The 21,351-nt window shown below is 55.4% G+C and overlaps 10 protein-coding genes across 10 annotated transcripts; 6 read left to right on the top strand and 4 right to left on the bottom strand.

Annotated features, from left to right (window-relative positions):
• The first annotated feature begins 13 nt into the window (after positions 1-13).
• Positions 14-1,291, top strand: BO80DRAFT_502927 (uncharacterized protein). The gene is made up of 3 exons (XM_025724357.1): positions 14-468; positions 539-776; positions 834-1,291. Exons 1-3 carry the CDS (start codon positions 77-79, stop codon positions 1,104-1,106), a joined length of 903 nt encoding a protein of 300 aa, XP_025574364.1. The 5' UTR covers positions 14-76; the 3' UTR covers positions 1,107-1,291.
• Positions 1,292-1,591: 300 nt separating this feature from the next.
• Positions 1,592-3,309, top strand: BO80DRAFT_409292 (uncharacterized protein; the record flags this gene model as incomplete). The annotated part of the gene is made up of 4 exons (XM_025717882.1): positions 1,592-1,714; positions 1,783-2,088; positions 2,159-2,564; positions 2,621-3,309. The coding sequence occupies exons 1-4, from the start codon at positions 1,693-1,695 to the stop codon at positions 3,306-3,308; spliced, it is 1,422 nt and encodes a 473-aa protein (XP_025574365.1). The 5' UTR covers positions 1,592-1,692.
• Positions 3,310-3,543: 234 nt separating this feature from the next.
• On the bottom strand, positions 3,544-8,761 carry BO80DRAFT_358022 (plasma membrane calcium-transporting ATPase; the record flags this gene model as incomplete). Its single annotated transcript, XM_025715865.1, has 7 exons — positions 3,544-3,847; positions 3,897-4,279; positions 4,339-6,774; positions 7,462-7,504; positions 7,555-8,273; positions 8,326-8,409; positions 8,462-8,761. The coding sequence occupies 7 exons, from the start codon at positions 8,759-8,761 to the stop codon at positions 3,544-3,546; spliced, it is 4,269 nt and encodes a 1,422-aa protein (XP_025574366.1).
• A 553-nt stretch (positions 8,762-9,314) lies between these two features.
• Positions 9,315-10,739, top strand: BO80DRAFT_358050 (vacuolar calcium ion transporter; the record flags this gene model as incomplete). The annotated part of the gene is made up of 3 exons (XM_025715866.1): positions 9,315-9,749; positions 9,805-10,592; positions 10,661-10,739. 3 exons carry the CDS (start codon positions 9,315-9,317, stop codon positions 10,737-10,739), a joined length of 1,302 nt encoding a protein of 433 aa, XP_025574367.1.
• A 65-nt stretch (positions 10,740-10,804) lies between these two features.
• BO80DRAFT_112621 (calcium/proton exchanger) lies at positions 10,805-12,390 on the bottom strand. The gene is made up of 4 exons (XM_025713432.1): positions 12,281-12,390; positions 11,844-12,208; positions 10,967-11,781; positions 10,805-10,914 (listed from the first exon to the last, which is right to left on the bottom strand). Exons 2-4 carry the CDS (start codon positions 12,147-12,149, stop codon positions 10,878-10,880), a joined length of 1,158 nt encoding a protein of 385 aa, XP_025574368.1. The 5' UTR covers positions 12,150-12,208; positions 12,281-12,390; the 3' UTR covers positions 10,805-10,877.
• A 756-nt stretch (positions 12,391-13,146) lies between these two features.
• BO80DRAFT_112511 (TPR-like protein) lies at positions 13,147-14,724 on the top strand. Its single transcript, XM_025713430.1, has one exon. It carries the CDS (start codon positions 13,269-13,271, stop codon positions 14,640-14,642), a length of 1,374 nt encoding a protein of 457 aa, XP_025574369.1. The 5' UTR covers positions 13,147-13,268; the 3' UTR covers positions 14,643-14,724.
• Positions 14,725-15,109: 385 nt separating this feature from the next.
• On the bottom strand, positions 15,110-15,669 carry BO80DRAFT_112509 (uncharacterized protein). The gene has a single exon (XM_025713429.1). The coding sequence runs from the start codon at positions 15,501-15,503 to the stop codon at positions 15,210-15,212; it is 294 nt and encodes a 97-aa protein (XP_025574370.1). The 5' UTR covers positions 15,504-15,669; the 3' UTR covers positions 15,110-15,209.
• Positions 15,388-16,826, top strand: BO80DRAFT_112846 (NAD(P)-binding protein). The gene is made up of 2 exons (XM_025713433.1): positions 15,388-15,603; positions 15,660-16,826. The coding sequence occupies exons 1-2, from the start codon at positions 15,525-15,527 to the stop codon at positions 16,541-16,543; spliced, it is 963 nt and encodes a 320-aa protein (XP_025574371.1). The 5' UTR covers positions 15,388-15,524; the 3' UTR covers positions 16,544-16,826.
• A 552-nt stretch (positions 16,827-17,378) lies between these two features.
• BO80DRAFT_112585 (alpha/beta-hydrolase) lies at positions 17,379-19,615 on the top strand. The gene is made up of 3 exons (XM_025713431.1): positions 17,379-17,847; positions 17,900-18,385; positions 18,433-19,615. The coding sequence occupies exons 1-3, from the start codon at positions 17,725-17,727 to the stop codon at positions 19,480-19,482; spliced, it is 1,659 nt and encodes a 552-aa protein (XP_025574372.1). The 5' UTR covers positions 17,379-17,724; the 3' UTR covers positions 19,483-19,615.
• A 447-nt stretch (positions 19,616-20,062) lies between these two features.
• Positions 20,063-21,272, bottom strand: BO80DRAFT_426092 (polysaccharide lyase family 1 protein). Its single transcript, XM_025719676.1, has one exon. The coding sequence runs from the start codon at positions 21,205-21,207 to the stop codon at positions 20,086-20,088; it is 1,122 nt and encodes a 373-aa protein (XP_025574373.1). The 5' UTR covers positions 21,208-21,272; the 3' UTR covers positions 20,063-20,085.
• Between the last annotated feature and the right edge of the window lie 79 nt (positions 21,273-21,351).

The following is a 21,351-nucleotide window of genomic DNA, read 5'->3' on the forward strand; positions in this document are numbered from 1 at the left end:
TCCCCCCTCCTCCCTTCCCACCCATCCACCTGAGTACCGACCATTCCCCGATTTTCTTAACCCCCTTATCCAGAAAATGGACGCGGAACGATTCCAGATGGTGCGGCAGCGAGTGCGCGCGCGGGTGAAGAAGACCGCAGTTGTCCACCACGACCTGACGCGCATCTTCAACGCAACCAAAAACTTCAGCCGTACAGCTCTTACCAACGGCGATTTGGAATCCCTGGGGATCAAACTTTCCCACCTGGACCTGGAAGGGGACCCCCATGGGGGTCATCAAACCTTTTACCAACCACTGCCCAAGTCGGAGTTGCCCGCGATTGACTGGGGAAGCATAGAATTTTCGAACTGGACGGAGGGAGACAGTGATGAGGTCCACCGGGTGGAATATACCCTCCAGCATGTGTCGAATGAAGTTTGGTGTTCCTGGCTGGTGGATGACAAGCAGGTCTCCTGGGTTCAGCAGGGGTAAGTACGAGTCACTACTACTAATCACCAAGCCCCTTCATCCAGGGCTCATCCACTCACATTCCCGCAGGTGCTACCATGAAGAACCTCGCGTCGCCAGTGGCGAGCATACCCCCGATGTTCCCTATGAATGGCAGACCTGTGCCGAGTTTGAAGCCAGCTCCATCGACATTCCGCACTGCGGCTTCCGGCTGTACCATTACGCCCAGCCGGAGGAGCCTCTGCGTCGCAGTGAGGTTCTGCCGATTGTCGGGTACATGAGATGGAGACTGACCCAGTTTGACTATATCCGTCACTACACCTTCCCCGTAAGTCCGCACCTCCTCGCCATCTTCCATCTTGCTAACCGAATGTTTTCCACCCAGGTCGTGGTCATTTCCATCTTCCGATCCAAAGTGCGGATCCTGCACGCGTATCACGATGGAAACCACCTGCACATCTCCAAGAGCCATTTCGTGGACTTCAAAGAAAATAAGCGTGGGAATTATGAGCTGCTGGTCCGTTGGATCCACGGGGTGCCCTGTGGCGACACCACGGCCCCTCTGTCCATCGAAGGCGAAGAATTGGATGAATCCACCTCCAAAGTCATCGACCACACCTTGAAGCGGTTTCTCAGAAAGAGCAGAGCTCAAGGTTGATGCATCGGTGGAGGGTAGAGTCTTTGAATAAGGCTCGGAGATGTCAATGCGAGTAGTTGTTGGTTCTGTTATTTCTTGCCGGCAGTATACTGTACGCATCAGCTTAGCTAGAGTACGGATGGCCCTGTGACAGATCTTTTGAGAATAGCTCAAGTGCCGGAGAATATTAAATGGAAGCATAAGGCATCGGATATGATCTCCTCTTTATTTCTATATTCAGAGCAGCGATGATTAAGCTCCTTCCCGATCGGGGTTAACGCGCGGATCCCCTCACGTGTTGTCAGCACTAGACCTAAGGAGGGCAACAATCTTGGGCCCACCTGGGGCTCTCCTACCAATCGGAAGAGCTGACGGCGGGCCGGGGACGGGGGCGGAGTGGAAGCTGGCCTCAGGCTTGATGGGGAACGCGATGGGCGGCCCCCCATCAGTCGTCTTTTATATAGGATTGCTTGCCGTTTTCAGCCAGCAATCTGAACACCTGCCAGCGACTCTCGTCTTAGTGTGTTACCCACGCGGCTGCGCGTCTTGCTGCCACACTGTCCGTGATACCAATCCCGTCAGTCCGGGTCGTGCAAACGACGCCACCATGCCACCCTCTCAGCGATCCGGTATGTGCTGCTTCCATGCCGTGCGGTCGTCCGTAGCCAGTATCTTACCTCTTCTTGCTCCGCGATAGTGGCCACGGCGGACATGCCCTTCATCGTCTCCACCAACACTAAGAAAGTCGACCCCCATACCCGCAAACTCATCCGCAGCCATGTCATGATTGGCAAGAACCGCGGCAAATCCCGTTATCGCCAAGCAGAGGACCGGTCCAAGCCCGATGACTCGAGCACAGACGACGCAGTGGCTTCACCTCCACTGCCCCCACGGGCCACGCGAGCAGCGCCAGATCTTCCCCGCAGGATCGGGAACGACCTGTCCTGGATTCAGCTGGCCGATGACTCGGCCAGTCCGGCCGCACTAGCCACTATTCTGCGCTGTAGGTGCCTGTCTGCCTGCCAGACCTTGACCCGACCAGCTGGATCTGACCGGGCACTCATGGGAGCTAGTCACCGAAAGCGCAAAGGCGGAGTTCTACCCCTTGGCCGTCTGCATCGTGTTCAATCAGGCCAGTCGCGCGTGGATGTTTGAGATGCTCGCCCTGGATGCTGCCTACCTCAACGCCATGGTCTTCACCACCCAGTCCTACTTTCGACCCGGCGAGTGCTCCGACCTGTCTCTCTCCCCTCACTTCGTCAAGACTATCCGCCTCCTGCGGGACAGGCTCGCGGATGAGCAGCTCAAGATATCCAATGCGACCGTTATGATCGTCATCCTTCTGATCCTGCATGCGCATATCATGGGGGACTATGATGCCGTCCGCCATCACACCGAGGGTCTACGCAAGATGGTCCGTCTCCGCGGCGGGCTAGGGTCATTCATATCGAATAATAAATTGGTCATCGATCTCATCCGGTGGGTCCATTCCATCCTGTCTGACTCTTAGCCAGTTAGTCTAACATCCGGTGCAGATGCGATGTGGGCCTGGCTATCCACAGTGGAGGCAAGCCCGCTTTTTTCGAGAACCGAGACCTCGACCTCTTCGTGCCATCCGCGCTCTGCTTCCAGCCCCGTCGCAGCGCGACTCCTGCCTTCGTGCGGGAACTCGACCCTGGCCTCGCGAGGATCTGGCACATCATGCAAGGGTTCTGCGCCCAGATCAACCTCACCGTCGAGTCCAACGGCATGATCCCTGAAAAGGACTTCCTCAAAACCATGGCCTCCGTCATGTATCCCCTGCTACATATGGGCTTTGACTGCCGGGCCCGCAACGAAGCCATCCGTCTGGCGTTGTTAAGCTATGGATTCGATATCTTCCTCCAGTGGCGCGCCACCATTCCCTACACACATCTGGCGTCCTCGTACCGGCGATGTCTTAATGGCCTGGTTATGAGAGACGATGTCTCCCCCGAACTATGGATCTGGCTATTGACCGTTGGCGGACTCTCGGTCTTTGAGCCCTCCGCGAGGAGCTATTTCCGACAGTGGCTGCTGTATCACCTTGGGGGCTGTTGCGTGCGTTCGTGGCCGGAGATGCGAGCGATTTTGTCATCGTTCATGTGGATTGGACTGGTGCATGACAGAGCTGGCAAGGAAATCTTCGACTCAGTATTGACGCGTATGATTTCGGAGAAGGAGACTGCCCCGGCGCTGTTATGAGGGTGGAAAAGTAGACTTGTACATGATGTAACGATACTGAATATATTCATGAATTGTCCTAATCGATAATATCTTGATATTATGTGATCCAGGTCACCATGCTATGGACTTGTATTTGAGGAGAGGGAAGCTTGTATCATGTGAAGACGGGTCATTTCGCGAATTTGGCCCCCGTTCATACGGCACAAGGTATATACATAACCCAAAATAAAACTGACAACAGAGCAACCGCCCGTCATTCACCTTTCACCCGCAAGAGCCTCAACAGGGGCCCCATGACAATGGCTAAACCACCAAAGAGACGCTCGACGAGGACATCGGAAATAAAACGCACGAGAACCCCAACAAGAAGTGACAATGCCCCCAGAACGACCGAGTAGGCCCACTGGTCCCCGCTGAGCCGGGTAATCGAAAATGCGCGGCCTCCAACAAACATGATAATCACTTGTCCCGCGATCATAATAACGTTGACTCCAATGAAGAGCCAGTTCCGGTGGACGCCTTCTAGGACGTTGATATTGTTGCCAAGGGCGCGGGTACTAAGGACAGTCAGGACCAGAGGATAGCAGAGACGGGAGGAGGACCCACTTATATAGGTTGAAGATTTGCATCCAGACATATGTGTTGAACACTGCGGTCTGCAGCTGAGAGTGTTCATGGGAGGTGCTGTAGGAGAAGACACGGTTACCGGCGAAGTGAAGCACTAGCGTCACGACCAGCTGGTAGATCGATTGCCCGATGATCATCTTCCACATCGGCACCGTGATCAGAGGAGTTGACCTCCTTTCGGGTTTTCGGTCCAGCACTTTTCGCGATGGGGGATCGGTGGCGAGGGCCAGGGCTGCCAATGTGTCCTGAATCAGGTTTACCCACATCAGCTGGACGGCCGTCAGCACCGATGTTTCGCTGGAGCTGGCCACAGACGTGACAAAGGCTAGTCCGACAGAGGTGAAGGTAATGGTGATTTGAAACTGAACAACACAATTAGTCGCTTGATGAAAAACCGGAAACCTCATGCAGCAATCCCGACCTGTAAGAATTTTTGCACCGCATCGCTGACTGCCCTTCCCCACATGATCGCCTTGACGATGGAACCGAAATTATCGTCCAACAGAACAATGGCTGAGGCCTCGCGTGCAATCTCTGTCCCCGAAATGCCCATGGAAAAGCCAACATCAGCTGCAGTGAGAGCCGGGGCGTCGTTCGTTCCATCCCCTGTCACAGCGACCGTTGCCCCGAGTTCCTTTAGTCTTCGGACGAGCGTGCGTTTATCTTCAGGCCGGGATCGAGCCAGAACTTTGAGCTGGGGCGCAATCTCAAGCTGCTGCGCCTCGGTCAGGCTTCGAAATTCATGCCCTTCAAGGGCAATGTCCTCGTTGCTAGTGATAATGCCGCATTCCTCCGCGATAGATCGGGCCGTTCGAAGGTTGTCCCCTGTGACCATCCGCACCGTCACACCCATCCGGTGACAGGTTTCTACGGCATCATGGGCTCCTCGTCGCAAAGGATCCCGGATACCAGCAAGACCAATGAAAGTCAGGTCGCGCATGATATCATCCATGTCAAGCGTGTCTGGCTGGATTTCCGCAGCCTGGCTCGGAGGCCATGTCTCGAAGTCTCGGAAGAGCAGAGCGATTGTCCGTAGCGATCGCGAGGCGTATTCATCTACCTTCTGGTATAGATCTTGCTTCATACCCTCTTCCAGGGCGACAATAGAGAGATCTTCAGTTGGGTCCAATATGGAACTCGAACACATCCCTAGCAGTAATTCCGGGGCTCCCTTGATGTATGCCCTGTACATCTTTCCCAGGCGGACCACGGTAATCATGAACTTACGAGCCGCATCAAATGGGATGAGTTCCACCACGTCATGGTTCGATCGCTCCACCTCTAGCGGACCCATGGCCAAGTGGTCTCGAGCGAAGACCAGCAGGGCGGCTTCGGTTTTGGATCCAATAAACGATCGGCTTCCTGCTGCCTCTGATTCGAAAGCCGTGGTGTTGACCGCGACTAGATCTCGGATTAGCGATCTTACGTTATTGCTGAGACGAGACATAAACTCAGCGGTAGTCGGCACCGCTCCAACCAAGCCGTGAATCTGAGGCTGTGGCCCGTTGAACTCTGCAGTCGTCCCAATTATGCCTGCGACTACCGTCATCTCATTTTGCGTCAAGGTTCCGGTCTTGTCCGAGCAAATGTCCGTGGCATTGCCCATGGTTTCACACGCTCTCAGCTGGCGGACTAAATTATTGTCCTTGAGCATTCTCGTGGAGGCGAAAGCAAGGGATAGAGTCACAGTCAAAGGCAGACCTTCGGGCACGGCAATGACCACTATGGTTAGGGCAATGATAAAAACATTCAAGAAGTCCTGGCCCTTCTCGGTGCCCGAAGACGTTGAATGACGCAAGCCAACTAAGAACTTGATGAACAGGATGACGAACATCACCAAACCAGCAATCCCGCCAAATTTAGCAATGTACTTGGCTAGCACATTGAGCCGAGACTGCAAGGGGGTGAATTCAGAGTCGTCCTCGAGACTCAGAAGAATCTTGCCGTAGCTCGACTCGGTGCCCGTAGCTAGCACCAAGAACGACCCAACGCCTTCGGCAACCTTTGAGCCAGAGATGACAAACGGGTCGAGGTGCTTTGTATCCCGACAATCAGCGATCGCATCTGCGACCTCATCTCCGGATTGCTTAGGCACCAGGTCCGACTCACCAGTCGCAGATGATTCGTCACACCGAATATGATGGCCCTGGATTAAAACACCATCGGCGGGGATGACGTCGCCTGGCTCCATGTGCACGATATCGCCAACCACCAGCTCATGAGCTGCGACCTCCTGCGACCGTCCGGATCGAATAACCCTCACATGACGATCGTGTTTCTTCCTGTCCAGCTTCTGGAACTGCAACTGCTTCTGAAAGTCGTTTCCTGCGCCGACTAGGACGATGACGATGATGGCGACCAGGATGGCCACTCCTTCTACCCACTCAACAGGTGGATTGGACCTCGTGTGTTTAGTCCCAAATGTCTGATACAGCCCCAGGGCCAACGAGATGATGGCGGCGCCGGTTAAAAGGAAGAGGACGTGGTCGTTATAGGCCATCCACATTAACTGCAGGATCGTGGGTGGTCTGGCGATGGGAAGGCGGTTGTCTCCGAAGACTGCCCGTCTATCTGCAAACTGCGTGGTTCCATGCTGATGGTGATGGGATATCTTGTGAATGGACGAGACTATTGCTGATTGGTGATGGTCCTTGAGCCCCAACTCATCCACGCTTAATCCAGTGTTCCGGTTGGTTCGCAGTCCCTTTTCTAATCCGGGGAGGCCACCCAAGGCGTAGAAGGTCTCGAGGTTTCGCGATTCGATGAGGCTACTCAACTGCTCAGCCGAGAACTCAAACACGCCATGCTCACCCCTGACCAGCGGTTGGTGGGTGGCGACGGGCTTTTCGTTCAGGCTCTTGGGGTATGTTAGTCAACGATTGGCTCTATATATGGTTCCAGTCGGGGATGGGCCACTGGGGAAGGGTAGCCAAGGCCCCAGAAGTACCTGCCTCCTTCATGGCCCCGTCTAGAAGCTCATGCTACCGCGAGAATTGGGATTGTAATTAGACCGCGGATCTGGTTGTTACCGGGGTCATGACGAACGACTCTCGCACCATAGGAGGAACAGAGAGTTACGGAATAGATACAGGATGTGCAGGCGTCAGTCCAGTCGTGCTCTGAACGAGACGAGATGAGGCCAGAAGGAATCAGATGAGAGGGGGGAGAAACTCCCACGAGAGAGAGCGAAAGAGAACCGCCCGATGGCCCGGGGGGTGGACGATACGGGGCGGAGACAGCCGCGTAACACCTGCCGGTAATCTTCGGCTTCCCCGCTCGGCCGTATTTTTGCCTAATTTACCCGCAGGATCCGTTCCTGGCCTGATCGCAATCCAACTCCGTCACATCCTGGATGCGACCCGCCACCCTTGATACTCGCTGTTGAGCTCGCGGCTTTTTCTGCGGATTGGCAAATACTGATGGCCGACAGTCCCACGTCATAGTAATATCCGGAGTGAACATCTGACAGGTCATCATGCCTCCGGTTTACGTGTCACTCATTACATATTGTCTGCCAGGCGTTTGCTTATTCGGGAGGCGAAACGATATCCGGGTGTACATAGAACGCAATAGCGATGATCAGATAACTAACAGCAGGTCAGCAGGAAACGGCTAAGATAAAAGAAGGAGCACTCACGTTCCGCACAACAAGACCCCCGCAAAGTAATTGGACTGCCCCTCTCGAATCAAGCAGTTCATCACTACCACCGCTAGCGAAAAACAGGCGGTCTCAAATGTATTGAAGCGGAGGGACATGGGTTCCCCAAGTGCCCAGCCGTAAAGGACCAGGAATGGCGTCACAAAAAGGGCAATCTGGAGGGTGCTCCCCACAATCACTCCAATGGCTAGGTCCACCTTCCCCTCCTTTGCTGCCTTCACGGTCGTTGCAAATTCGCCGGCGTTCCCGACAATGGGCACGACAATCAGACCCAGGAAGGCCCGGCTAACCCCATAGGCTTCCACAAAGCCATCCACGCCGTCGACCAGGTAGTCGGAACAGACGGTGACCCCCAGCGTCGCAAGCACCAAAACAAGGCTGGCGGAAAAGGGTCCTAATTGGCGCTCTTCTTGTTCTTCCTCTTCGGTTCCGCTGAAGAGGTGAGCATGACTGCTTAGCTGGAAGTAAAGGTAGACAAAGTAGAACAACAGTAGAAACACGGCAGTGATATGCGACAGGCGCAGGATGTACTCGCTTCCGTTGGGTGAAGCATAGAGGGCCGTGGAGTACAGAGTGGACGGAATGACGAGAGCCGCCGAGGACACAATCATCAAGGACGACATGATCCCCGTCACATCAACATTGAAAACCACAGTCTCCTTATTGTAGCCACTGGCAAAGAAGCAACATCCTAGGACCTAGACAATGGTCAGACATGCGAGCAGGAAATGGGGCTGTTGCACTGCGCACCAGTAGAGTTCCGGACAGAATGGAGCCAACCATGGAAGATTGGACGATATGGATCTCCCCTTGACTCACCGCTGTGATCCCAACCTGGGAGAGCCTCGGTTAGCTTGGAATGAGGAGATGGCTAAGATGCACTCACAATCATTTCAATGGCATTGCCGAAGGACGCATTGATCAAGCCTCCCACAGTCTGTCCCACGCTCTTGGCTAGCTCTTCGGTCGCAAAGGACAGCAACGATGCCAGTGGAAAGATTGCCAGAAGGTTGAGGATGAACACAACGGAGGGATTCCATTCTTGGGAACCGGACAGGATCCCCAGGAACACAAAGACCAGAAGCACATTTGTATAGCTGGAGAAGAGAGTAACTTCAATGGTCTGCCACAGGCTGGTGACGGGGGATGGTCTGGGCACCTCCCGGGCACTTTCCACAAACACCATCCTGGAGTTCATGGACAGTGCAGGTCCAAGAGGGAGGGAGAAGAGGCGATGAGGAGTAGCAGGTCGTTCTCGGTCCCGTCCTGGCGGTACTCTTAAGGCGGGCGGGGACGTTCTGGAGTTACCGTCAGGTACGGTTTGACGAACGTCATATGTGACCGATACGATTGTTTACACGGAAAGGGCGTCAGGTGCAGGTGGGTGGGTGGGGTCCGGCCCAAGCACCCGATTTCATTGGGCTGAAAAAGGGGTGCCTAGGCGCTAAGGTTCTCCGTCTGACGGGGAGGTGGGGTGGCCACCCAATCGAAACCTGCCACCCAGCCCTGTAAGGCTGAGGGGGACCTCTCGCCCAGGAGTTGTTTGGTTCGGGCTCGGAACGGCAGTACCGTACTGCCTTACCACGGATGGTAAGGTACTTCAGCCGCGCCTCGGAGACTGGCCCAGTCACCCCAAGCTCGTGCCGCCTGCGACAAGCAACGACCGAGATATCTCGACCTGCAAGTCTACATCGTCCAGCATGCCCGCCGTGAGACACCGCCACCATCCTTCAATCACGATGGAGGACTCGTCTGGCACGACAGGGGCGTCAGATCCGCCTACGCCACCTCCCAGCGACCGTGGATCCTCGCCGACGGGGTCTCTGCACTGGCGCCCCAATCCCTTCCACGTAGTTATCGTGAGGATTGGAAGCCATCCATTCCTGAGGGCATCCATTGGATTGGTGCTTATAGGGTTTATATCTGGGATTCTGGGATGGCCCAGGCAGGTAGTCTTCTGGTTGAATCTCGGCGCATTGGTCCCTCTGATGGCCTTGATTACCATTGCTATTGCGGAGTTGTCGCATACCCTGGGCCCATTCCTTCACGAACTCCTGAAATCGACCCTGGGAAACTCGGTGGAGTTAGTGGTAGGTGTTGTGTCGGCGCAAATGGGACAAGGCCGCATCTTCCACTCGGTGGTGGTTGGCAGCATCCTGTGTTATTCGCTTCTGGTGAGCCGCAATCTTTGCTCCAGTCGAGTCTGTCTCGTTGACCAATGGCTCGCAGGTGCTGGGTAGCTGCTTCTTGATCTCCGGTTACGACAAGGAACATCTCATCTTCGACCGCACGTTGACTAGCATCATGTCATCCTTGATGATCATGGTGTGTATCGCTTTGGTTCTCCCGGGGATAATGGTCACATTCCCTTCCTTGGACACGATCTCCATAAATGCGATCGTCACGAGCCACGAGGTTCGTCTGGTCTCGTACGGTATCGCCATTATCCTACTTCTGCTCCTTGCTGTCTTCCTCCTCTTTCAGCTAAAGACGCATGCTGCAATATTTCATGTTGCCGAACGCACCGGCAGGGCACAGATTGAGGACTCTAGCACCGAGGGCCGCGCAGATGAACTGCACCCAGATCACCACTTGGGCGTCTTTACGCCCAGCCGCGCAGGTCTCGCTCTCCTGATCGGAGTGACCTGCTTGGCCATCTGCGTTACACATTTGGTGAATAGCGTCAATGTGTCGCTGGAGAAAGGGACCGCCACCAGTTTTCCCATTTTGGTCTGGGTACCCCTGGTGGGGAACGTGACCAAATATATCACCATCGTCGTGATCTCGCGCCAGGGCCATGTCGAGACGGCAATCCGAACCATTTTGAATAGTATTCTTCGCCTTACTCTTCTGGTCACCCCAGCCTTGGTACTCATGGGGTGGGCATTGGGTCAACCAGTCACCTTGCAAATGGATAATTTCGAGGCCACCATGCTGTTTCTGGCAGCTATGGTTATGAGCCATGTCATCCACGAAGGGAGAGCCAACTACTTTGATGGGCTCATGCTTTGCGGAACGTCAGTCTCCCCCGATGCCGCCCGTTCCTTTCTTTCCTGCAGTTCTCGCTCTATTAACCAACTCATAGATACATTATCACGGGAGTGGCCTTCTATGTCTGTCCCAGTGTCAGTACCATCAAGGATGTTGCCGTCGTGAACACATGATCATTCGGATTCATTATCAAGATGGTATATGTATATATGTCCCAGTAATGCCCAAACAATGCCCAAATGCAAGAACAATCGAAGGCGTTACATCTATCCATGCTCTGTTTATAACCGAAAAGGCCTCACGGCTACCGCTTAGCGGACGTAGAAAGCAAGCGTCAGTATAGCATACCTAGACACGAGAGTTAGGAAAGTGGTCAACCAAGGGCAGCGTAGTGACGTACATGGCAACGAGCATGCTTCCGTGGATATAGGTGTATTTGCCATCCTGCAGAATACAGTTGACCAGCAACACCGAGAAGAAGAGAACGACCGTATGAAAGGTTTCGAAATAGAGCGTCATTGGCTTGGCGATAACCCAGCCCAGCATGACGAGAAACGGGATGGCGAATAATCCAATCTGCAGAATGCTGCTGACGATAACGCTGATGGCAAAATTCACATCTCCTCCACCGGTACACGCGGTGATAACCGCGGCCCCTTCACAACTGTTGCTGATAATGGGAATGAGGATGGTGGCAATGAACGTCTTGGAGATGTTCAGCGTCGCAGCGGTTGCAGGAATGCTGTCCATAATATTCTTCGCGCAGACCACTATACCCAGGGACGACAGAACGAGGGTGACGATAAGCTGATTCAAGCTATGCTGGGGTTCCCGCAGCGAGTCACTCCCACCATCCTCGTTGTCTCCTTGCGATTGGAAGAGGTGGCTATGCGTGCCCAGCTGGAAGTATAAATACCCGCCATACAGAAGTAGAAGGACGGCCGATGTGCCACGTGAGAAGGCGATAATCTGTTCCCCCAGGTCGAAGGGAAAGGTTGAGTACAGAACGGAGGGCAGAATCAGCCCCACCGATGTGACCACCATCAGCGAAGCCAGAGCGCCGGTGACGGGCTTGTTGAACCGTAATATGAAGGTGTTGTACGAGGCGGCGATGAGACAACAACCGAGGATCAGGAGGAGATCGGAAAGGATGCTCCCGATCATGACGGACTGTGCAAAGTAGACTTCCCCGCGCGTGAGGGCCAGGATCCCGGTCTAGAGATCAATCCATGGGTTAGGCTGGTCTCTTTGGCTTTCAGCCAAATCGTGGGACTTACCGACAGCTCCACGCAGTTGCCGAAGGTGGCATTGATTAATCCACCCATGAGCTCCCCCAGATGGTGGGACAGCATATCCGAGCAGTCCGACACCACCGCGGAGAGAGGAATGATGGCAAGGAAATTATAGATGAAAATGAGGACGGGGTTCCAGCGGAACGCGTCCGCCATCAGACCCAGAGGCAGAAAACATAACAGCGGATATGCGCCGGAGGTGGGGATGGCAGCTGCAATGCTCTGGAGGACGGACCGATGGGCGTGGGCGGAGGAGGCAGCCGTCGAGCCAGGCTGCGGCTGAGATGGCATAGCCGGAAGCTGGTGGTCTTGCAGGTCTTGGGAGGCTTTCGGTAAGGGGTCGTCGTGCTCTGGTCGGGACATGGTGGGACGACGATGAGGATGGAGGGTGACAAGCGATGGCGGCAGGAATGGAGACGGACCTCTGTCGGCGCGACCTGTCTTCTAATTTTAAACCGCGACGATCATCGCGCCAGACAGACAGCAAGGGAAGGGGAGGACGGTTGGAGGGGAAGCAGAGAGGAGATGACACTTGGGAGGAGCAAGCGAGAGGCCGAGAGAATCATGGCTGACCAGACGAGTACCATACGGTAATACCGTCCGGGACGGTATGGGGGCCGTTTCGGAACGGTAAGACAGGCGGGTGCTATTTCTGGACGGCAGGATGGTCACGAATTCTGACGGCAGGGCTGAAAGGGGAAAATGTGCCCCCCCTCAGGAGCCGCCCGCGGGCGCGTTTTCTCCGGGTCACCGGCTAGTCATGAAATAACTCCCAGGGCCATGATTCCATGGCGTCCGGAGAGTGGATCGTCTCACCGTTCATTGCCAATCCCAGGTCTCCCATTTCCCTCCCATCGTGTTTCCAATAATGCAGGTAAGATGAGGGGGAGACTCGAGGCCAGACAGCACCTGCATCACGCTGGGCAGGAGGCGGCGATAACACGCGTTCGTTGCCAGTTGCGACTTGCGGCCGGACTGACGATGGGATCATCCATCGGCCTAGCGGCTTGGCGGCACCGTCCTGGGGCCTTGCCTGCCTGCCAAAGCGGTCGACCTGTCCCACCGTCTCCCTCCAGCATCACCGGCCCCGTTGTCACCATCCTTCTTCCCATCCCTCGCTCGCTCGACTTCCTGTTGACGGCAAACCTCATGCGCCCCAAATCGTGATCCTCCCTTCCGTGTCTTTCCGCCGCATCCTAGACCGACCAACTGTCTTCTCTTCCACTCCCTTCCCCATTTTGGTGTCGTTATCGCTCGCAGACCGGCTTATTAATTCCGACCCGTCGAGCTTAGGTTCCTCGTTTCCGCTCCTGTTCCTCCGGCGCTCGAATCATCCACTGGCACTTCCAACCCGTCCTCCTACCAGAACCAGACTCTGGGGTCGCGAGCAGACCACTCCTTCACCCCTCGATGGATGTCTCGCCGTCCCTCTCGTTTCTGGGTGCGTTCAGAAGTCTGTCAAAACGTTATCGACGCGAAGGAGTCCCAGATGCGGCCACCAGGTTAGACGCAGTGGTGGAACGGGCCAGCAACGAGGATGCGGGCGACCCGAGCGCCGCACTGGTGCGTTTTGGTGGGCTCGTCCTCACCTTTCTTGAACGGGGCCAGTGGAACGCCGCCGTAGATGTCGGGACCATTGTGGTTGACGCCCGACGAGCCTTGCTAGGCCCGACCGACCCGCTCACCATGATAGCGATACACAACCTGGTTTCCGCGTACTGTGGCCAGGGCCGTTGGACGGAAGCGATCGATCTGGGCCGCCAGGTGACCGAGGCTAGGCGAAGGGTGCTAGGGGAGGATCACCCACAGACCATGGCCTCCATGTCGAACCTGGCCACAGCGTACCGCAAGCAGGGACATTGGCGACAAGCCGAAGCGTTAGAACTGCGCCTTCTGGAGATCAAGACACGACGACTGGGCGAGGATCACCAGTCCACCCTTACCTCGATGGGTAACTTGGCGACCACGTATAGCCACATGGGACGATACGACGAGGCAGAACGGTTGGAGAAGAGGGTGATTGAACGTAGTGCGCGAGTGCTGGGTGACCACCATGGTTCCACCCTAACGTGGAAGTCCAACCTGGCGACCACCTACCGAGAGCAGGGTCGCTTGGAGGAGGCAGAGAAGCTCGAGTCCGAGGTGATGGACATCCGGATAGAAAATCTCGGGATCCAGCATCCTCTGACACTCACGTCTATGGCCAATCTCGCATCGATGTACCGGGACCTAGGTCGGCTGGACGATGCGGAACATCTCGAGACACAAGTCGTCGAGACAAGCAAAGTAGAGCTCGGCGATAAGCATCCCCAGACGTTGATGTCGATGATTAACCTAGCATCCACCTACCGGTGTCAAGATCGGCTAGAGGAGGCCGCCAGGCTAGGCGTACAAGCCGTCGCCGCAATGAAGTCGCTCTTGGGGGACCAGAACCCCCTGACACTCACCGCCATGGCAGATCTGGCTCTGACGTACCAGAATCAAGGGCGGACGGACGCGGCGGAGGTATTGACCGCACAGGTGCTGCGATTGATGCAAAAGAACCTGGGGTCCCTCCATCCCCATACACTGACGACCATGGCGAATCTGGGGGGGATCTACCAGTCGCAAGGGAGATGGGATGAGGCCGAAAAGCTCGCGGAGCAGACTGTCCGCGGTCGGGAGAAGGTGCTGGGCGAAACACATCCCGACACACAGGCGTCGGTGGAAGACCTGGTGCGCGTCTGTCGGGTGTTAGCGGCGGACCGGGCGACGGCGATGCGCGTCCGGAATGCGCACCATTGAGAGGGGACGGTGACCGGGCAGGCCCTCAGGGGTAATGGCGATTTTCTGGGCATTTCCATATTGGATTATCTTTCTTCTTGTTCACGAGTCCATGATGATCAGGCGGAGTTTGTGTTTGGGACTGGATCCATGAACCAGACCGCCAACTGCTACATAGGGGATGGTTAGTGGTTGCAGGCAGGCGACATAGGCGTTATTCCACAGCACATTGATGAGCCAGTTTTGTTTTTTTTTACTGGTGCTGGTAGAGTTGGACCAAACCTAAGGTCGAGACTCCCTCCAGGAAGGGAGGCGCGAGGGTCTGCCTGGCTTTTTGAGGGGGAAAATGACTGGGAGTGACTGGAGTGGAGTGTGGCTGAGCCACGCATGGCGGCACTGCCCCCTTGCCAAGCGGGTCCTCCGCGACGGGCGCGATGGCCTCACTTCCATGCGTCCATCTTCTGCTCTGCGGATTGATCTACTTCTATCCAACACTATTTGGTCCTTGTCTACTCTGAAGCATGAAGCTCCGATGCAGTGGGTCTACCCCTCGGCTCCCCGACCGTCTCTCGATTGGTCCCCTCGACATCAAAAGCTCCAACCTACCCACCACGTCGTGACATCATGAGCCAGGGAAGACGTGGATAGCGAATTGGATAGCGAATGGCAGCAGTTACTGGATACCAAATGTCCCTGACCTCGGACCTTGCCCCGGAATGCTCGGATTGGCAGCTGGTCTCGATGATTTGCCCGTTCCCCGCTCGCTGCCACCAGCTTCCCCGCTCCCTCGGCGCGAATGCAACTGCTATTTAGTCCCGAGCCTCGACCAGGGATGACGACCGGTATCCTGAGACTTATCACCAGCACGGCGGATCCCACCATCTGCACGTCGCGACCGCCAAAATGACCAAGCTGGCCGGGGCGAGCACCCTGCCTTTCTCAGTCGATGGGAAGACCGCGATCATTACGGGCGCTGGATCGGGTCAGTCCCTCTCTTCCCCCTCATCTTTACGTCGACAGCCACTTAAACCCCGACAGGAATTAATCTCGCGTTCGCATCTCTCCTTCTATCCCACAACTGCAATGTGGTGATTGCCGATCTTGCCCTCCGCCCGGAAGCTGAACAGCTCCTGGCTAAGCATGGGCCCCCCGCTACATCGCCTCGGGCTGTCTTTGTCCGGACGGATGTCACCTCCTGGGCGGACCTGAACCGTATGTTCAATCAGACATTGTTCCTGTTCGGGGACTTCCACATTCTCTGTCCCGGCGCTGGAGTCTACGAGCCGCCCTGGTCGAACTTCTGGCATCCGCCGGGTTCCCAGGCAAGCAAGGATGAAGTCGACGGGGACCGGTACGCCTTGTTGGATATCAACATCACCCATCCTATCCGCGCGACCCAACTCGCATTATCGCATTGGCTGCATCCTAAAGGCCCGAATGCAATCCCAGTCACCCCGGATAATCCAAGGCGTGTCGTCCACATCTCCTCGGTCGCGGGTCAAATGCCTAACATAGTTTGCCCCATGTATGGCGCGTCGAAGTTTGCCATAACGGGCTTTGTGCGATGCTTGGGTCCGCTTGAACAAGCAATCGGCGTTCGTGTCAATGCGGTGGCCCCGGGCCTAATCCGAACGCCACTATGGACCGACAATCCCGAAAAGTTGATGCTCGTAGACCAAGAAAAGGACGGATGGGCAACCCCCGAAGAAGTAGCTTTGGCCATGTTCAGGTGTCTGGAGGAGGACGATTTGCAGGGAGGTACCGTATTGGAGGTTGTGCGAAATTCAACCAGAAAGGTCGAGACTCTCAATGACCCTGGTCCAGAAAGAGCTCTCGGGGATGGTTCACTGGCAAGCAAGAACAACAAAGGCGTCGAACAAATCCTCCAGTCGTTGCAGCAGAAGGAAATTTGGGGACTGTGACCGCCGCTTGTATAACTTGCATGCCTGGGTTTCCGCACTCTATCTTGGTGTTTCAGGGTAGGAGAAAACTTCCCCACGGTATGACATCGAAGTGCAATGCAATGATATTATCAGCTCTACTTTCAGCTTCGGCCTGCAATTTTCCTTTAACTAGCGTTTTGTGAACGGGCATTACTCTACCTAGAATCCCCAATTGGAGACCTGTCGTTATCTCGGCCCTTTGAAACCGTTGGGAACCCTCTCAGCTGGCCAAATGTATTATTTGCTCGGTATCCCAAATCTTGGGTGGTTGGTCTATCCCGGAAGCCAGATTTCTGTGGAACCTGCACAGGATGCAGGGCAGAACACGCTGTTAGTGACCGTTCTTTAGTCTCGCCACTTGAATCCTCTTTGACAACTTGTGCTAAATGGGCACAAAGGCGCCAGTCTTCCCGTGTTACACTGGCGAATTCGTGCCCAGCCGCGGACGCCAACCTTCCCTCAATCATTGCCTACCCGCTGTTCCGAAGCTAGGGTAAATTGTTAGGGAATCGGCCAGGTATATCTAGGGATATTGTCGGCATTCTCGACACAGATAAGAGAGGTTTAAGGGCATTCAAAACTCAGGGGAAATCGTTAGCTCCGGTGCAGATCATGATCAGCCCCTTGCACACCTCCCGGCTAGACGCCTGCTTCGATGTGATACGGCAGATCTGGCGAGACTGCCATCGGAAAATCTGCGGGACTTTAGCTCTGTGGTCCTTTGACAAAGATGGACACTTTCCCCTTACCACGGGGCCCTCATTTCTCCATCGTCTAGCCGTGCAGTCAGTTGGTAGTTTGAGCTTCTTTGACGCGTTGCATTGCCTTGTTCATCAATTGTGGGTCTCTTGACGACCATCGCAGAGGCAGTCTTACTCCCCGTGTGACATGTAGATGTTACACTTTGCCCATCTGAGATGCACGAGGGGTTAGAGGATGTCAAATCCCGCCTTTGCGTGATCTCGTTGACCCCTCTAGGGAACACCTGAGCCTAGCTGGCAATATGGAGAACCGCTGTACAGCCGAGCGGGGAGTATTGCTGTATGACCGTGATCTTTGTCCTCGGTGTGTTATATAGGAACCAAGAGAGTATAAAATGATGGGCAAGATGGGAGTACCACTGCCAGCATCGCATTTCGATCTCGAGGGCCGGTGCCACCATGCGTGCTATACCGGGGATTGCACTGGCTTGGCTCTGCCTATCGGCCACCATCAAGGCTCATTCAATTTATCTTCCCCATGCAGACCTCGGGTACGCTATCCATCGAGCAACGGGATACAATGTTGGTTCTCTCATCAACTGCCACACCTGTATGCCTTCAGCTAACGTTTCAGGCCGCCGGTGACTACTACAACTTCAGCAACATCCGCTACGCATCACCTCCTACGGGAGACAATCGATTCCGGATCCCTCAGTCACCATTGACAGACCGCACGGTAATTCAAGACGGCACAGATGCTAGAGTCTGCCCACAAGCATCTCCAATGTGGGACACGGCCATCGCGCGGGATTTCGTCGACCATTACTTAAAAGGGATTCCATTCAACCGATCGACAGATGTCCTCGACTACCCATACGACCCCGAGCCGCGAGACCCGCGAGAAACGGAAGACTGCCTCTTTCTCGATATACTTGTCCCCGCACGCATCATGCTCAGAGCGTCCGATCCCAACCGCGGCCCCCGAGTGCCTGTCATTGTCTGGTTCCATGGCGGTGCGTTCACCACCGGTGACAAAAGCCAGTTCACCGGTGCCCGTGGGCTGATTCAGCGGAGTATGGCATTCGGAGACGGAGTCGTCTTCGTCTCCGTCAACTACCGCGTAATTCACCCCATCGGTGACCGCACCCGCATGCTGACATGTTATAGCTGGGGGCCTTTGGCTGGCTGAGCGGCCCCGAACTCCGCGAATCCGGCAACGCCAATGCTGGGCTCATGGACCAACGCATGGCCCTCCTTTGGGTGAAACAATACATTCACTTTTTCGGTGGCGATGACTCCAAAGTAACGGTGATGGGCGAATCCGCCGGAGCGGCGTCTATCATGCATCACATCACCGCTTTTGCTCGCGGGGAAGAGCTATTCCAGCGCGCCATTTTGCAAAGTCCAGCCTTTCTTCCCGTCCCTGATTTCGCGCAACAGGATTTGACCTTCCGCCAGTTCCAGAGTCTACTCAACGTCAGCTCGTTGGATCAAGCCCGGAATTTGTCCTCGCAGGCACTCATTGCCGCGAATGCATACCAAGTGGCGAGATATTCGGTCTACGGATCGTACATCTATGGTCCGACCGTCGACGGGAATCTGATCTCCGCCTTACCGGGGGAACTCATCCTCCAGAGGGAGCGCATGTGGTATATAAATGTTATGCACGGTCGCAACGCGAATGAAGGGTTACGCGCGACCACCCCCGATGCTATCCATGAGGATGTTTATCGTCGGGATCTCCGGCGGACCTTTCCGCAGATCCAGCCCGCCACTATCGATCATCTTTTACGGCAACTGTATCCGCCTATCTACAATGGGAGTCGGGGATATCGCGATGCGGTGGGCCGCGCCTCGTCCGTTACCGCGGATTACGGATACCAATGTAATAACTACTACCTGAACGAGGCGTATCGGGGTAGCACCTATGCGTATCTCTTTGATGTGTCTCCGGGATTGCATGAGGACGACTTGCAATATACCTTCTACGATGGGGATCCCTCAAAGAGCGTAAACGCCACGGTTGCATGGGCCCTCCAGGACTATATAACGAGCTTCGCGATGAATGGCGTGCCGCAGTCGAAGATCGGGCCGGAGTTCAAGCGTTATGGGCCGAACAGGACGATGCTGGATCTGGGAGAGACTGGGATCACGGAGATCCGGGATCCGACGGACCAGGAGAGGTGCCGATGGTGGCAGCTGGGGTTCTATTATTGAGGGTTGACTTGTTATCTTGACATGTCATGGGATTGTCCTTGCCAATGCAGCGATCACCGCGATCACCGAGTAGGTTCGGATTTATTGAAATGCAATTTCTCGTACAATGCTACTACAATACAATATCAAGGGCTATGCTACCTGGCACGCTCTTTCCCTAGTAGGATATCCTTGCGAGAATGCCTTGTATAGCCCAACCTGTCTAATTTCGAACTTAAATTTGACTGGAGGCATCTGCTAGTGATTGATGTAGTCCTCAGGCATCAATCCCACAGGGGATGAACTGTAGCCTCAGGCAGTAATGCCTACTAGCCTTAGGCATAAAGAAAGCCTAAGGCAAGCAATTGATCCTCAGGCAGGGAGAGGACCTTGCAGACGAATGCACAGGGTCTACTACAGAGCGGCACAATGGCCTACTAGTGGATGTTCTACTGTGGCAAATTGTACATAATAGGACTCAACACCAAATCCATCTCAGAAGTATTATTGATTAGGCTAAGATAGAAGCTAAGTTACAACACACTCCCGCTGTACAACAGCAGGATTCGTCTTGTCTGTTCCAGAAGAGACATGCAAGGGGCGAGGATTCTGATCGAGAACCGCTTACAGGTTACCCTGGCCGGCGCTGGAGGCGGGGCTGGTGCTGGCAGCATCAGCGGTGGCGAGGGTGTCGCCGTTGAAGGCCTCGAGGGCGGTGGTGGAGGTGCCGGAGAGGTCACCCTCGTTGACGTTGGCGACGCAAGAGCGGCCGATGTAGGACTCGCAGGTGGAGGAGGCGCTGGAGGAGGAGAAGAGGACACCCTCGAAGGTGTCGGTCTCGAGGACGGTGTCGACGTTGGAGAAGTAGTTACCCTCGGCGAGGACGTAGCCACCGGAGCCGATCTCGAAGGCGTGGCCGGAGTTGTTCTCCCAGTAGTTGTTGACGATGTGGAGGTAGGTGTTGTCCTGGACCTTGGGGGCACGGCCGGAGGTCTTGTAGAGGTAGTTGCCCTTGAAGGTGACCTTGTCGCTGGAGCCGTCGAGGTACACGTTCCAGTAGTGGTGACCGTCGCAAGTAGCCGAGTAGTCCGACTCGCCGTCAATGTAGTTGTTGGTGATGGAGACACGGTTGTCCGCCTCGGTCCCGAGGACGTAGTGCTGACGACCAATGCGGGCCGTGGTAACGTGGTCGATCCAGACCAAGTCCGCATCATCGAGGGTGATGGCATCACCACCCCAGACGTACTTGGCGTTGATGTCGGTGACGGCAATGTTCTGGATGATGATGTTGGAGACACCGCTGACCATGCGGAGACCCTTGCCCTTGATGACACCGCTGGTGCCCTCGCCGATCAGGGACTTGTTGGAGTTGACGGTGATACCGAGGGTACCGGCGTTGTCGTAGGTGACCGTGCTGGTGGGAGCATCGGGCTCGTAGTTGGTGCACCAGTCGTCCTGGTTGATGGCCAGCTGGCAGTTGGAGGCAGTACCCCAGGGAGCGCAGCCAGTGGTGGTGGTGGTACCCTCGGAGTCGGTGAAGTCGAACGTCTTGGTCAGGACGATGACACGGGCCTCGTCATCACCGAGGTAAGAGACCAGCTCATCGGTGGTGGTAGGGTAGACGGCCGTGGCAGAGCCACCGCCAGTGGCAGAGGAGGCGAAACCCTCGGGGGTGCCGGACACGCCGACAGCAGCGGCGCGGGCAGCGAGAGCGGCAACAGCCGTGAGAGCAGCAGCGTACTTCATCCTGGAAGTTGGCTAGTAGTTGGGGGAAAAGAGTGACAAGAGTGATGAAACAAAAGAAAGAAGAGAAAGAATGACAAAGACTGTGTGTGTGTGTGTGTTGAGCCAGAGGAGGAAACGATCGGAGACGGTCGACCTTATATACCT

This window comes from Aspergillus ibericus, assembly GCF_003184845.1.
Source record: "Aspergillus ibericus CBS 121593 unplaced genomic scaffold BO80scaffold_25, whole genome shotgun sequence".
In the NCBI taxonomy this organism is placed as follows: domain Eukaryota; kingdom Fungi; phylum Ascomycota; class Eurotiomycetes; order Eurotiales; family Aspergillaceae; genus Aspergillus; species Aspergillus ibericus.

What these genes read in the sequence shown, in the direction of transcription:
- BO80DRAFT_112509 (XM_025713429.1), bottom strand. Translation starts at nt 15,503, where the DNA reads ATGGTGGGATCCGCCGTGCTGGTGATAAGTCTCAGGATACCGGTCGTC.
- BO80DRAFT_426092 (XM_025719676.1), bottom strand. Translation starts at nt 21,207, where the DNA reads ATGAAGTACGCTGCTGCTCTCACGGCTGTTGCCGCTCTCGCTGCCCGC.
- BO80DRAFT_112511 (XM_025713430.1), top strand. Translation starts at nt 13,269, where the DNA reads ATGGATGTCTCGCCGTCCCTCTCGTTTCTGGGTGCGTTCAGAAGTCTG.
- BO80DRAFT_502927 (XM_025724357.1), top strand. Translation starts at nt 77, where the DNA reads ATGGACGCGGAACGATTCCAGATGGTGCGGCAGCGAGTGCGCGCGCGG. An exon ending in GTCTCCTGGGTTCAGCAGGG is followed by an intron (nt 469 to 538) that starts GTAAGTACGAGT and finishes ACATTCCCGCAG; the next exon opens with GTGCTACCATGAAGAACCTC. An exon ending in TCCGTCACTACACCTTCCCC is followed by an intron (nt 777 to 833) that starts GTAAGTCCGCAC and finishes TTTTCCACCCAG; the next exon opens with GTCGTGGTCATTTCCATCTT.
- BO80DRAFT_112846 (XM_025713433.1), top strand. Translation starts at nt 15,525, where the DNA reads ATGACCAAGCTGGCCGGGGCGAGCACCCTGCCTTTCTCAGTCGATGGG. An exon ending in CATTACGGGCGCTGGATCGG is followed by an intron (nt 15,604 to 15,659) that starts GTCAGTCCCTCT and finishes AAACCCCGACAG; the next exon opens with GAATTAATCTCGCGTTCGCA.
- BO80DRAFT_112621 (XM_025713432.1), bottom strand. Translation starts at nt 12,149, where the DNA reads ATGCCATCTCAGCCGCAGCCTGGCTCGACGGCTGCCTCCTCCGCCCAC. An exon ending in GCAACTGCGTGGAGCTGTCG is followed by an intron (nt 11,782 to 11,843) that starts GTAAGTCCCACG and finishes ATTGATCTCTAG; the next exon opens with ACCGGGATCCTGGCCCTCAC. An exon ending in GGAAGCATGCTCGTTGCCAT is followed by an intron (nt 10,915 to 10,966) that starts GTACGTCACTAC and finishes TCTCGTGTCTAG; the next exon opens with GTATGCTATACTGACGCTTG.
- BO80DRAFT_112585 (XM_025713431.1), top strand. Translation starts at nt 17,725, where the DNA reads ATGCGTGCTATACCGGGGATTGCACTGGCTTGGCTCTGCCTATCGGCC. An exon ending in ATCGAGCAACGGGATACAAT is followed by an intron (nt 17,848 to 17,899) that starts GTTGGTTCTCTC and finishes CTAACGTTTCAG; the next exon opens with GCCGCCGGTGACTACTACAA. An exon ending in TCGTCTCCGTCAACTACCGC is followed by an intron (nt 18,386 to 18,432) that starts GTAATTCACCCC and finishes GACATGTTATAG; the next exon opens with CTGGGGGCCTTTGGCTGGCT.